Source organism: Dipodomys ordii, unplaced genomic scaffold (genome assembly GCF_000151885.1).
Source record: "Dipodomys ordii isolate 6190 unplaced genomic scaffold, Dord_2.0 Scaffold186, whole genome shotgun sequence".
Taxonomy (NCBI): domain Eukaryota; kingdom Metazoa; phylum Chordata; class Mammalia; order Rodentia; family Heteromyidae; genus Dipodomys; species Dipodomys ordii.
Genome location: NW_012267402.1, coordinates 2,248,328 through 2,261,763, shown reverse-complemented (window position 1 = coordinate 2,261,763; position 13,436 = coordinate 2,248,328). Strand labels below are relative to the sequence as shown.

At 35.4% G+C, this 13,436-nt stretch overlaps 1 protein-coding gene across 1 annotated transcript in view; it reads left to right on the top strand.

The window, feature by feature from the left end:
- Sept10 (septin 10) overlaps positions 1-12,501 on the top strand; it is a 44,768-nt gene extending 32,267 nt beyond the window's left edge. The window contains exons 7-10 of the mRNA XM_013034257.1: positions 1,082-1,250; positions 4,424-4,556; positions 10,804-10,991; positions 12,426-12,501. Coding sequence (XP_012889711.1) covers positions 1,082-1,250; positions 4,424-4,556; positions 10,804-10,991; positions 12,426-12,441 — 506 coding nt within the window. The 3' untranslated portion in view covers positions 12,442-12,501. The remainder of the gene's footprint in view (positions 1-1,081; positions 1,251-4,423; positions 4,557-10,803; positions 10,992-12,425) is intronic.
- Positions 12,502-13,436: the final 935 nt, after the last annotated feature.

Sequence of the window (13,436 nt, the reverse complement as noted above, 5' to 3'; positions counted from 1 at the left end):
GAGATAAGAGTCTCATGGACTTTCCTGCCCAGGCTGGCTTTGAACCACAATTCTCAGATCTCAGCCTTCTGAGTAGCTAGGATTACAATTATGAGCCACCTGCACCCCAGCTTAACTTTTTAAAAGGCAAAATATTGAGGAAACTCTAATACTTTTTTGCATTTATTATATAGAATAAGAGCTGAGCATGGTATTCCTTCCAGCTATTTTGGAAGTTGAAGTAGCCTTGGCAACAGAATGAAACTTGTCTCATATAAACAAAAAAGTAAATGAATGAGTAAATAAGTAGGTAAACACACTAAAGACTATTGGTCATGATAGCATGTATTTATTTTTAGTCTTCTGATAACCATAGGAACCATGTAAGTGTAATCACTAATTTTTAATATTTAAAACAGGTTCATAAATGCTATATTACAGAAAAAAGGAAGTGATTATTATAGCCTGCATAAATAGTATTCTTTTTTTTTAATTTTTTTTAAATGTTTTTTTTTTTTTGGGTCCGGTCATGGGGCCTGAACTCTGGGCCTGGGCGCTGTCTCTCAGCTCTTCAGCTCAAGGCTAGTGCTCTACCACTTGAGCCACAGCACCACTTCCGGCTTTTTTCTTTTTGCTTATGTGGTGCTGAAGAATCGAACCCAGGGCCTCATGCTTGGAAGGCAAGCACTCTACCACTGAGCCACCTTCTCAGCCCATAAATAGTATTCTTAAGTTTGCAGTTTATTACTTTAAAGGGGATTAATATTATATGCTTTTTATAAAGCACTATGTGAAATGTCTTCAGTATGATTTTGTGAACTACTCACAAAGTATTAGTGAAGTAACTCAAACATATGGGAACATAATAAAAGATATTTCTTTGCTATTTAGCATTATTCTCTGGCAACTAAATTTAAAGCAAATCCCCCACTCTGTTAATTAACATTGCCTATAATACATTGTAGAACGTAAGAGTAGAATGTAGCTGTTAGTCTGATTGAGCATTTTGCTATTAATTTCATTTATCTGTTTATTCAACTTATACTATTATGTTCCTGAAATTAAAAACTAGCATTGATCTTTTCTTACTTTTTCTGTCTAGTGGAAAATGAAAACCACTGTGACTTTGTAAAGCTGCGAGAAATGCTCATATGTACAAACATGGAAGATCTGCGGGAACAAACTCACGCTAGGCACTATGAGCTGTACAGGCGTTGCAAACTAGAGGAAATGGGCTTTAGTGATATGAGCCCAGAGAATAAGCCCCTCAGGTAAAGGGAAAGAGGAAGGTAGAGGATTCTATCTATCTATCTCTCTCTCTCTCTCTCTCTCTCTTTTTCTCTCTCTCTCTCTTTGTGCTGGTACTGGGGCTTGAACTCAAGGCCTGAGCTTTTTTTTGCTCAAGGCTAGCACTCTACCACTTGAGTTATAGTTCCATTTCCAGAATTTTGGTGGTTAATTGGAGATAAAAGTTTCACAGGGGCTGGGAAGGTGGCTCAGTGATAGAGCACTTGCCTTGCATGCATAAGGCCCTGGGTTCGATTCCTCAGCACCACATAAGCAAAAAAAGAAAAAAGCCGGAAGTGATGCTGTGGCTCAAGTGGTAGAGTGCTAGCCTCGAGTTGAAGAGCTGAGGGTCAGCGCCCAGGCCCAGAGTTCAGGCCCCACCGCCGGACAGAAAAAAAGAAAGAAGTTTCACAGACTTTCCTGCCCTGGTCAGCTTTGAACCATGAACAGTCAGCACCTAGCTAAGTTTTTAATGGTTTAAATGTATATGATTCTGCATTGTTAGAGGTCAGTGAGGCTGTTTGTTGGTTTTTAATGCCCAAACTGAGCTCAGGGCCAGGGTCCTTACCATTAGTTTTTGTTCTCAAGGCTTGGTTCTCTTCCACGTGAATCACATCTCCACCTCTGGCCTTTTGGTGGGTTAACTGGAGATAAAAGTCTTATGGACTTTTCTGCACAGGCTGGCTTCTAACTCTGATCCTCAGATCTCAGCCTCCTTAGTAGCTAGGATTACAGATGTGAACCACAGTTCAACTTGAAAATTATACCTCTTTTATGTATCCAGAAGGGTGGGAATGTGATTTTGGAAATCTCCCAACATTATGAGGTAGACTCATTTGACAAAGAATAATGTGCTTCTCCGATCCCTTTAAACCTGTTGCTTCTGAAAGGTCTTTAAGTTCTTGTCTGACTCAAAAGTAGTTGAATAGAGAGAGAGGAAGCCATAATTTCAATACATGCTCTCATCAGTAACTGAAGGAAAACCCTCATTATTTGGTTTTATTTTTGTATTTATGTGAAACAGATGGAAGTACAGGTAACTTTAACCACACACCAATCATTTGCTCACAAATGATATTAATGACCTAAAACATCAGTAGGCATTTAGCCTTGAAAAAGTTTTGGAAGGATTAAAACTTAGCCAAGCATTTTGTAGGAAAGAATGAAAGCACTTGCAGGGAGTCTCAGAACAAATTATTTCTTATAATGATATAATATACTCTTGAGAATTTTAGGACCTACAAAGCTTCTTGTTCAATGATTAGAGCATTCAGTGTTTTTATGAACTTATTTGGTAATTTTATATGGTGCTATATTCTTGACTTTTTTTAAAGACCTGTTCATGTGAAATTTTAATCCTTTGTGTACTAAATCAAATTTGATTTAATGTAATATTCTAGAACATTCAGTGTTACTATAAACTTCTTTGATAATTTTTATGGTGATATCACTGATTTTTTTAAAGACATGTTCACAGAAAATCTTAATCCTTTCATTAAATCTTATTTGATATAGAATTCTAAAACATCATTTGCTTGGAGGAAAGCATTTGCTTGGAGGAAATCTTTAGGGTAAACAGTCTTTTGAGTTCTGAGAGTAAGAATTCCTTTTACATTCCACTTTAGTCATTTTCCTGGCTATTAGCACATACCTAGAGTATGCACAACAGGAATGAGCAAGAGAGAGTGCAATCAGTGCTTCAATCACATTTGACTCTCATGGAATTTACAAGCTGTACAAAGGACTCAAAATGGAACTGGAGATTACATGGTAAATAACACTTGTGTGCAGCAAAGGGAAGTTACAAAAAGTATAAGGTGGAGTCAGGGATTCTAGTTTAAGCTGGAAAATTAATGAAGACTTCCTTAAGGCAGTGATTATTTGAGCTATAATAATTGGGAAGAACAGATCAAAGCATATGCAAAAGCCTGAAGTTAGAGAAAGAATGGAAGACTCTGGAAGATCATAGCAGGGACAAGTAGTTGCTGGGGTAGTAAAAGCTTGATTAAGCAGGTGGGTAGGAGTTACAGCACAGAAGATCTAGTGAGGACTTTATACTCTATCCTAAAGGAAGACAAAGTTGTCTTAGGAGAGATACTATAGTTATGTTTTTTAATCACTAATAATATGAAGAAGGCATTGAACTAACTAGGAGAATATTTCTTGAACCAAAGCTGTGACATTTAAAGTAAAGAGAACTGGACATATAAATGTAAATGAGAACGTAAATGTAAATATAAAATGTAAAATGTGAAATTGGAATTTATTGATTTCTTAGATATAAAAAGGGAGAAAAACAGGAGTCTTGAGAAAGTGCTATGAGACTGTTTTTATCCTAGATTTATGTTTTCATTGGGTAGGTAGATGGTTAGGCCCTTTAAGACCTATATCTGATAGCTGTTTTGTTCAGTGGGGGTACTGACATCCAAGTGACAATGTCAGATAGGTATCTTCAATGCATCTTTAAGTGCTTATCTAGTACTCAGTGGAGAAAGGCTGGATCAAAGGAACACACTTAAGAGTCATAAGAAGACTGCTTGGAGGAAGAAGCCCATCTGCAAAGACAGGTGCCCCAGAAAAAGCCTTGTTTGTCAATTAAATTTGTCAGCCCAATGGGCAGATAAGATACTGAGATGAGGATGGAAGAGCAAGAAAAATAGCAATGGTATGTGTTAGAATCCAATGTGAAGCAGTTGAGGGTCAGCTTTATGCTATACATGAATAGAAATCAAGACTTATGAGTTGTTAAAGACAAAGAGCAACATAGAGGACACAGGTCAAAACTTACAGAGTCAAAACTAAACACAGTAGAAATTAGTTTGAGTCTAGCGGTAGAGTAAATGAACTAATGAAATTCTTGCCAGCCTATTGCATTTATAATTCATAAACCAAGAAGTGTTTATAGGCTGAATTTAGGTCATGTTTCCATCTCTTATTTAGGACTCGACCTGAACCTGAGTGATTGTTTTGTCAGACTGTATCTCTGGTTAGAAGTAATAAAAAAAAAAATAGTTCCTATAAGGAGATGGGTAGGTAGTGAGCATGTTTCAGATTTGTCAGAAGATACTGGTACATAGTTCTGCTTATCTGAGGTTAAATAAGATCTATAAAGTTTTACAGCTTTGTTATATCATCTTTTTAAAACTAGAATTTTTAGTCTTCAGGAGACTTACGAAGCTAAAAGACATGAATTCTATGGTGAACGTCAGAGGAAGGAAGAAGAGATGAAGCAGATGTTTGTACAACGAGTAAAGGAGAAAGAAGCTATATTGAAAGAAGCAGAGAGAGAGGCAAGTATGGTGGTTTGATATGGCTTACATTTTTTAGATGCCTTATGTAGTTGAGACATGAAGTCTCATTTTAAAAGTATCTATTTTCAAGTCATTCAAAGAACTCATAGCCTGAAATCCAATTAAAATTTTGCTTTTGAGCAAATTTTCTTCCATTAGTAATGATTTACAAAATACTTTTTTTTTTTTTTTTTGTCGTGGGGCCTGAACCCTGGGCCTGGGCACTGTCCCTCAGCTCTCCAGCTCAAGGCTAGCACTCTACCACTTGAGCCATAGCACCACTTCTGGCTTTTTCTGCTTATGTTGTGCTAAGGAATCAAATGTAGGGCCTCATCCTTGCAAGGCAAGCACTATACCACTGAGCTACCTTCCCAGCCCTTACAAAGACTTTTAAGGAAAGAAGTTATTAAAGAGTAACATTAAATATAACCATTAGGATGTAGTTTAATAAAGTTTGTTTTAGAGTTATGGAAGTGATTGTTTTTATTAATTAGGCAACTGTAAAAGCTGTGAAATAGCTTTCTTCTGAATAGAGTTAAATAGTCTAGATGACTTTGAGGAATGGCCTGAAACAAGAAAACATCATTAGTGAACTTCCAATTTTCTTTACTCCTAGTTCTTCAAGCACTGATTTTGTTTTTCATTCCAGTTAAGTTTTTCTTTTTTTTTTTTATGACCTGTCAATCTAACCCAATAGTGATAATTAAGGAAATGGTCACATTCAAGTTGAGGTCAGATTGCTTATGGTACTTACAGTACATATTAAATGAACATTACAGGAAGTAGTTTTGTAAAAGTAGCAATAGTCTAATTTATATTATTTATAATTTGAATTTTGATATTTTATTTTGGAAAAGTTTAGACAACAAAAGTGTAGTGAATCTCATCATACCTAAGAAAATTAATATGGTTGCCATTTTCTCAACACTATTTAAAAATATTTTTCACAAAAGCTTTCTCATTTTGGAAATTTTAGTTACCCTCATTAATGATATATGAAACTCCCTTACTGTAATCTTTCAACATACTTTAGTGTACATATCAAAATGTAGCTTCAATATAAATAATTAGAGAAATTATTTGTATAAGCAGAAAAAGCCAGAAGTGGCAATATGGCTCAAGTGATAGAGTGCTAGCCTTGAGCTGGAGAGCTGAGGGACAGCACCCAGTCCCAGGGTTCAGGCCCCACAACTGACAAAAAAAAAGTCTTTTGTAAATCATTACTAAGGGAAGAATATTTGCTCAATACAAATAATTTCCCAAAGGCTCCTTTCCCGAGTTTCACTCTTTACACTGCTCTCCTCTCCCACATTATAGAGATGAACATATGCTCAGAGAGTGTGGGGCTCCTTATACCAATAACTTGATTTTGTTCTTTTGTCTTCCCTCCTCTCACCCTACCCCTAATTTAATCCTTAAATCTATGGCTTCATCTATAGCTGTCTACCATTGAGCTCTAATAACCAAATCCTGTACCCCACTGGTCTGAATCACCATGAGGGCAATCTTACTCTTTAAGCACACATACTTATCATTAATCTTTTTTCAAAATAGGAGCCATTTGAATAAGCAAATACTAAGGAGCTAATGCTTCTCTGAAAAGGTCACCTTTCTTTTTTTTGGCTATTTTTTATTATCAAGATGATGTACAGTGGGGCTACAGTTACATAAGTAAGATAATAAGTACATTTCTTGTCAAACTTGTTACCACTTCTCTGATTTTTCTCCTACTGTCCCTCATCCCTCCCAGGCCTCCCCACAAGTTGTACAAATCATTTCCAACATATTGTCTTGTGTATATTGCTGTTGCATTAGCTTCCCCCCTTGTCCTTTGTCTCTCCATTCTGTTGTTCCCCTTTCCTTCCTTAATTCAAATAAACATATATGCAGTACCAGGGTACCGAAATCAAATACAGTTACAACAGGGGATATACAAGGTAACCGTCTTAATCATCTGTTTCAGCCTTACAATTCTCTGGCCCACAGAATGACTTACTGCATATTCAGAACCTATTTCATGATTTGTAGTAGATTGTGGTTCTCTTTGATTTCTATCTTCATTATCTGCTTTTAAATGAAATATTATCATATAACATTCTTTTTAGAACTCATATCTTATATTTTATATGAATATTTGTTTGGTTGGTACCCAGAACTGAAAATATTAGTCTCATGTTTATCTTACTCAGATCAAAGGACAAAAATTATCTTTAGTTTTTTGATGTTCTGCTTAAATTGTTGGCAGGCATGGCATATTGCTGATTCATATGAAGCCCACTTAGTTTCTTTGATTATTATTTTGTTGTTGTTGGTTGTGGGGCCTGAACTCTGGGCCTAGGCGCTGTCCCTCAGTTCTTCGGTGCAAGGCTAGTGCTCTACCACTTGAGCCACAGCACCACTTCTGGCTCTTTCTGCTTATGTGGTGCTGAGGAATCGAACCCAGGGCGTCATGCATGCAAGGCAAGCACTCTACCACTGAGCCACATTCTTTAGCCCCCTTGATTAATTTTAAGGCAAGCCACCATTAAATAAGGTTCACCTGCATTCTTCCTCATATTCAACTCTGAGCTTTCACATGATGATTGTGAAAGTTCCTACATAAGTATACAGGGTGACCACATCTTAAGTACATCTTCTGGATGATCTACTGGAGTTCCTTCCAGCCAAGGAACAGTGATTTTTTTTTTCTGGTATAATTCCCAGTAAGACCACTGGACATCATGGAGTCAGGTACTCCTGATACCACTGTTAAAAACCTAAAATAACAGTTACCTTAAAAATTGGATCAAGGGAGAGCATTTGTTTCATTTCTTTAGAGTCCAGGGATCATTTTGTCCTACAATCTGTAATGAGATTATTACTGCAGCTATGGACTTATAGTCAGTCATGTTAGACAAGTTATACACTAATACACAAAATGACACAGGAAACAATTACATTAATTCAGAATGTTCTGTTAGGTAAACATTGTTTTGTCTTTTTAAAATTTTTTTAGTAATAGGTTTAAAAAACTTAGACAGCTAGTACAGGGGGCACCAAGCAACAATGCATTACATTCTTTTCCCCCCTCTTTTTTATTATCCTCAAATGGTTGTTCAAAGGGGCTCAATTTAACATGCTGCTTCATGTGTACAATGAGCAGTGCCACCTCTCCCACCTTTCCATCTATCCCATCCTCCACTCAAGTTTCCTAATTCTATTTTGTATTTTCTTGGCCCATTATTCAGTTGTAAGGCATTTGGGCTTGTACTTTTCCTTATACTAGTTCACTACTGAGAGTAGTGCTGTGATGAACATGGGTATTCAGGTGACTTTATTGTATTCTGATTTGCACGCTTTAAGATAAAATGCCAAAAGATAGTATCTCAGGATTATAGAGTAGTTCTAGTTTTTTTGTTTTGTTTTGTTTTAGTCATCTCCATACTGACTTCCATCTACTATATTGCCCCAACTTCCATTTGCACCAACATTATATTAGTATTCCCTTTTCCTGTATCCTCATTAGCCTTTGTTTATATTCTTGATGATGGCCATTTTGACTAAAGTAAGTGTTGTTTTGAATTTGCATTTCCTTTATGGCCGAGATGCTGAGGATTTCTTCATGTATTTATTGACTTATTTGTAGTTCAGCTTAGTTGCCCATTTACTAATTGGATTATTGACTATGACAGTTCAGTTTTTGGATCATATATATTCTGGTTAGACATATAGCTCGCAAAAATTTTCTTCCGTTCTGTAGACTTTCTTTTTAGCTTAGTGACTAAGTCCTTTGAAGTGCAGAAGCTTTCTGGCTTGATCCAATCTCAATTGTCAATCCTTTGATCTGTTTAACTGAGCACTAGAGTTTTATCTGGAATGTTTCTGGCTATGTCAATATGTTCCAGTGTTTGTCTTACTCTTTTCCAGTACTAGTTCCAATGTTTCAGTTTTTACATTAAAGTCTTTGATTCACTTTGAATTTATATTAGTTCATGTGGAGAGTTAGGAATCCAGTTTCAGTCTTTTGCCTGTGGATATCCGATTTTCCCAGCTCCATTTGTTGAAGAGGCTATCTTTTTTCAATTATATTTTTGGCTCCTTTGTTAAAAAAAATCAGATGGCTGTAGATATGGGGATATTTTTGTCTTGTTTGCATTGTATTATTGTGATTTATAATAAGAAATATATATTTGGTCTTCCTCTCTATTTCCTGGCACACAGCTTCTAAAACCCTTGGAATTACCACAGTAATGAATGGTTTTGCTGAGACTTGCTTTATGTGCTAGAATATGATCTGTTCTGGAGATTATTTCCTGGGCTGCTAAGAAGAATGAGTACTGTGAAGTTACTAGGTAAAATATTCTGTAGATATCTGTTGGATCCAGTAGTTCTATGGTGTTATTTAAATCTGAGGTTTCTTTGTTGAGTTTTTGTCTGGTTGACCTGTATTGGTAAAAATGCATGTTAAAGTCTCCAATTATTATTGTGTTAGGGCCTGTGTGTGTTATGTCTCAATAGTGTTTGTTAAAGTTGGGTGGCCTGACATTTGGTGCATAGATGTAAAGAATTGTTACTTACATCTCCTTGATAGAGAGTTCTCTTTACTAATATGAAGTGACCATCTTTGACTTTTCTGATTTTGATTTAAAATGTACTTTATTGGATACCAGTATAACTACTACTGCCAGATTTTGGATCTGTTTGCTTGGAAGAAGACTTTCTACCAGTCTTTTACCCTAAACCCCTATTATTTGTTTTTGTTGTTTGTTTTTGTTCTGATACTCAGGTTTGAACTCAAGGCCTGGGCATTGTCCTTAAGCCTTTTTGTGCAAGGCTAGTGCCCTACCACCTGAGCCACAGCTCTACTTCTAGCTTTTTTTTTTTGACACTAATTTGGACTGGCTTCAAACCTCAATCCTCAGATCTCAGCCTCCTGAGTAGCTAGAATTACAGGCTTGAGCCACCAGTGCCTGGCTTACTCCTATTGTTTTTGTCAGATACAAGTGTTGTGTCTTTTGATATAACTCAACCCTCTCTGTCTTTTGATTAGAGAATTGAGTCCACTGATATTGCGTGTTAAAACTGTACTGTGTGGGTAGTTCTAAAGTGACTTTGAATTTCAGCTTCTATAATACTTTCCACAAAAAGCAGTAAATTTTGAGATAAGTGACATGATTTTGAGCCTCTAACGGACAACTTGGAGAATAGCAGATGAAGGCCAGTTTGTAAACCTTGTTAATTGAGATTTTTCTTGAGCCAATCTCCTCATGATATGTCTCTCCTACTTTTAAAAACACAGGTAGGGAGGAGAGCTCACCTACATCTACTTTTTTCATCATATTTTACAGCAGCATATGCTGGTCACCCACAGATATATTGAATATGTATTGCCAGTTTTTTCTTATTTTATCTCTACTGGATTTTTTAGGCTTCTTTAACCCACTATAGTATAAGTTTTACCGCAGTGAGTATTTTATAGATAATACTTTCTCCAAACTTACAATTTATTTAGTTTAAATTTCAAAAAGTTGTTGAGTATGCAAAAAAATCAATTATGGTTTAGGCGTTTCATATAAATAATGATGTTTTCCGATAGTTTTACAAAAAATACACTTCTCAAAACCTTTTTCTGTATCCATGTTATCTTTATTTTAAAAAGAGCTGGGGCCGTGGCTCATGCCTGTAATCCTAGCTACTCATGAGGCAGAGATCTGAGGATCACAGTTCAAAGCCAGCCCAGGCAGGAAAGTCAGTGAGACTCTTATCTCCAATTAACCACCAGAAAACCAGAAGTGGCGCTGTGGCTCAAGTGGTAGAGTGCTTGCCTTGACCTGAAGAGCTGAGGGACAGTGCCCAGGCCCAGAGTTCAAGCCCCATGACCGAAAAAAAAAAAAAAAAAAAAGTTTTTTTTTCCTGGTTGATAATTTTTTTTCTGTATTTTTATGTCCCTTATTTTTATTGAGCATGGACTGGGAAAACTAGTAAAAAAAAAAAAAAAAGGTTTTGTGGATAAAATATAAAGCCAAAAAAAAAATCCTATAAGAAGTTTTGTTCATGGGGCTATGGTTTTTAATGCATTCAGTTAAAGCATTTTTTTTCTATGAGAACCCATTTATAATTAAAGTTACCATGGTAATTCCATATCATTTGCTTTTACTTGAGCATAAAAATGACGTCTGGTGGGAATTAGTGTGTTGCCAAACAAAGCTCATTTCTATGTGTATACTGCCACATTGTGCCAATCATGGGAACTGCACTTGTTTCACAGCTGCAGGCCAAATTTGAGCACCTTAAGAGAGCTCATCAAGAAGAACGAATGAGACTTGAAGAAAAAAGAAGAATTTTGGAAGAAGAAACAGTTGCTTTCGCTAAAAAGAAAGCTACCTCTGAGATATTCCAAAGCCAGTCCTTTATGGCATCAAGTGCCACAGTGAGAAAGGAGAAGGATCGTAAGAAGTAAGAGTCCTAGTAACCATCTTTTTGGCCCTGTCACTTAACCTCCTGTCGCCTTGCCCTGTTTGATCTTCCTCATTCTGTTTCCTTGCTTCCTTACTCCTGAGGCTAACATGGCAGCTCCTTGTGAGCACAGATCTTGTCCCTCTGCACTACAGTTTTCTCAATAGCTAGAACAACACCTGGCACATGCTAGGTGCTTAGTGTTTACCAAAGTGAGTGAATGAGTAATATGAAAATATATCATAGAGTTAAAAAGTCAGTTAGCTGGGGAAACAATTGACTGCTCTTGCTACATAGTCCACCATTGCTTAAGTACACAGCTAATGATTGCTGACCTACCATGAGTTATTTTATATTTTATGTCTCAGTTGGGGAATCATGGACATAATATACTATAAATAAACCCCTAATTCTTAGGCTCATTTCTAAAAAAACAGTTCTACTGATCATTGATTTTGTGAGAATTTTTATTTTAATAAGGGAACCAGGCTATCGATTGGAACTCCTGTGCTTTGATGTCAGAGCTTGTGAAACCAATGATGGACGTTATGATGCAGATGAAAGTAGAGAGGGCTACAATACAAGGGGGCAGCATGAGTAGCAATTGGATGATAATCTCAAGCTTGTAGGTTTTGGTATGTGTTAAAATCAAAGTTTTAGACAATAAGTTTTTCTTTTTGATATTTTCCTTCTATTCTGTGTTCCTCATTTTTTTCTACTACTTAAAATATCTTTTGTCTGTTCACTCATTTGCCTGGAGTGAAATTTATCATGATTTGTTCTGCTCAAAATGTTCCATTTTTGGTCTTTTCCTGTTTCCTGTACCTGCCTCTGCCTTAACAGTATTATGTCCTCCTGTGTTCTACACAGAACAAGGCTTTTTTTCTCAGTGCCTATATTCTATGAAATTATTTGTTGAAAGAATGAATGTTGGTATAATAGTGATGTTTGATTTAAACTTTGGATCTCAAAAGATAAACAATAAATATAATTTATTATTGCTTTCCAAAATGCTTAGAATTGTACTTGCTAAAGGATCTTTTACCTTTCTTTCCCCTTCATCTTAATCCAGAGTTACTAAAATTACATTTTCCAATTTTTCCTATATTTTGAAGACAATTTATCTTGTAAAAATTGTTTTCGTGCTGTCCTGAAAGCCATGCTTTTGTTTACAAATTAAAAGCCAAGTACATAGTGTTGTAAGCTCAAATTCATCCTCAATCCTGTGGGGTAGGAGAGCAGCTGTTAAAAGCTTGTACGAATTTTAAGTATCACAATTAAATGTTAGCTGGTTTTCCATATACAAAAAAGAAAATTGTTTGGTAGGTTCTTTGTTGTATTTTCTTTCTCTTCTCAAAGCTATCATATATTAGAAGTATATTTGCTTTTTCATAAATATGTTACTAATCAAGAGGTCTTTTTATCTTTTTCCAGCTTTAATTACATGTAACATAGGAGTTCAAGAGCAAAGAAGTCATCACAAGCAAAAGTTATTAAAAAATTATAAGTATGTGTTGATTTTCTAGTTTTTATTTGCTTTATCCCAAACCTCTGTTTGACAACTGGGCATAGTAACATTTATGGAAAATATTTTAAAGTATAAGGTCAGTACATAAGCCAGAGTGCATTTTCTTACATATTTACTGTTGTTTGAAATCTATGAGTTGCTATTTTTGCCATGACTATATGTCTCTTGTGCTGCTGCCAAGTTCTTGTCTCTTTGCCATGCTTTATATCAAAAGAGCAACTGTGCCATTGAAAATACACAACTCCTTCATACTATGGCTATATGATTGCATTTCTATTCCAGGCTCATCCTGTCTTTTTTGCATATATTAAACAAAAAATTGGGGAATAAGTTTTGGGGTATATTATAGAGCTAAACTCTTAACTCTCAAGTTTTATACAACTTTTTAATTTGTGATAGAATTATCCAATTGGCTTTTTTTGTCAAATTATATAACATGATGTCTTTTTAGGCCTTACTGTGTTTGATATATTGCTGTGATGAAACATAATATGCTTAGAAGTTAAAATATCCAGGTATTTAAACCCTTTTATCTAGTGTTAAAGTACCTTTGAACCTGGTTGTATTACATTATTTTTATTATTATATCTTAAGTACTCGATTGAATCTCTTTCTAGGAGAAAATAGTGAAATTGAGTCATTTTTATTAAAATATTTCTTAAGAATATAACTGAATGTCTGAATATTAAATATATAACATGTGATTTTATATTTCAAGGGATATTTGCATTCAATACTTTAATAACCTATGTTTTAATGGTTCCTAACTTTTTTTAATGCCAGAAGCATATAGATTTTCATGTTTTGTACTTAAATATTCTAAATAAAACTGACACATTTGGCAAATGAAATATATCTATATATTTATTAAGGCATGTTAAATTACTTTAACTTTTAATTTTTTTCTCTGTTCTTCC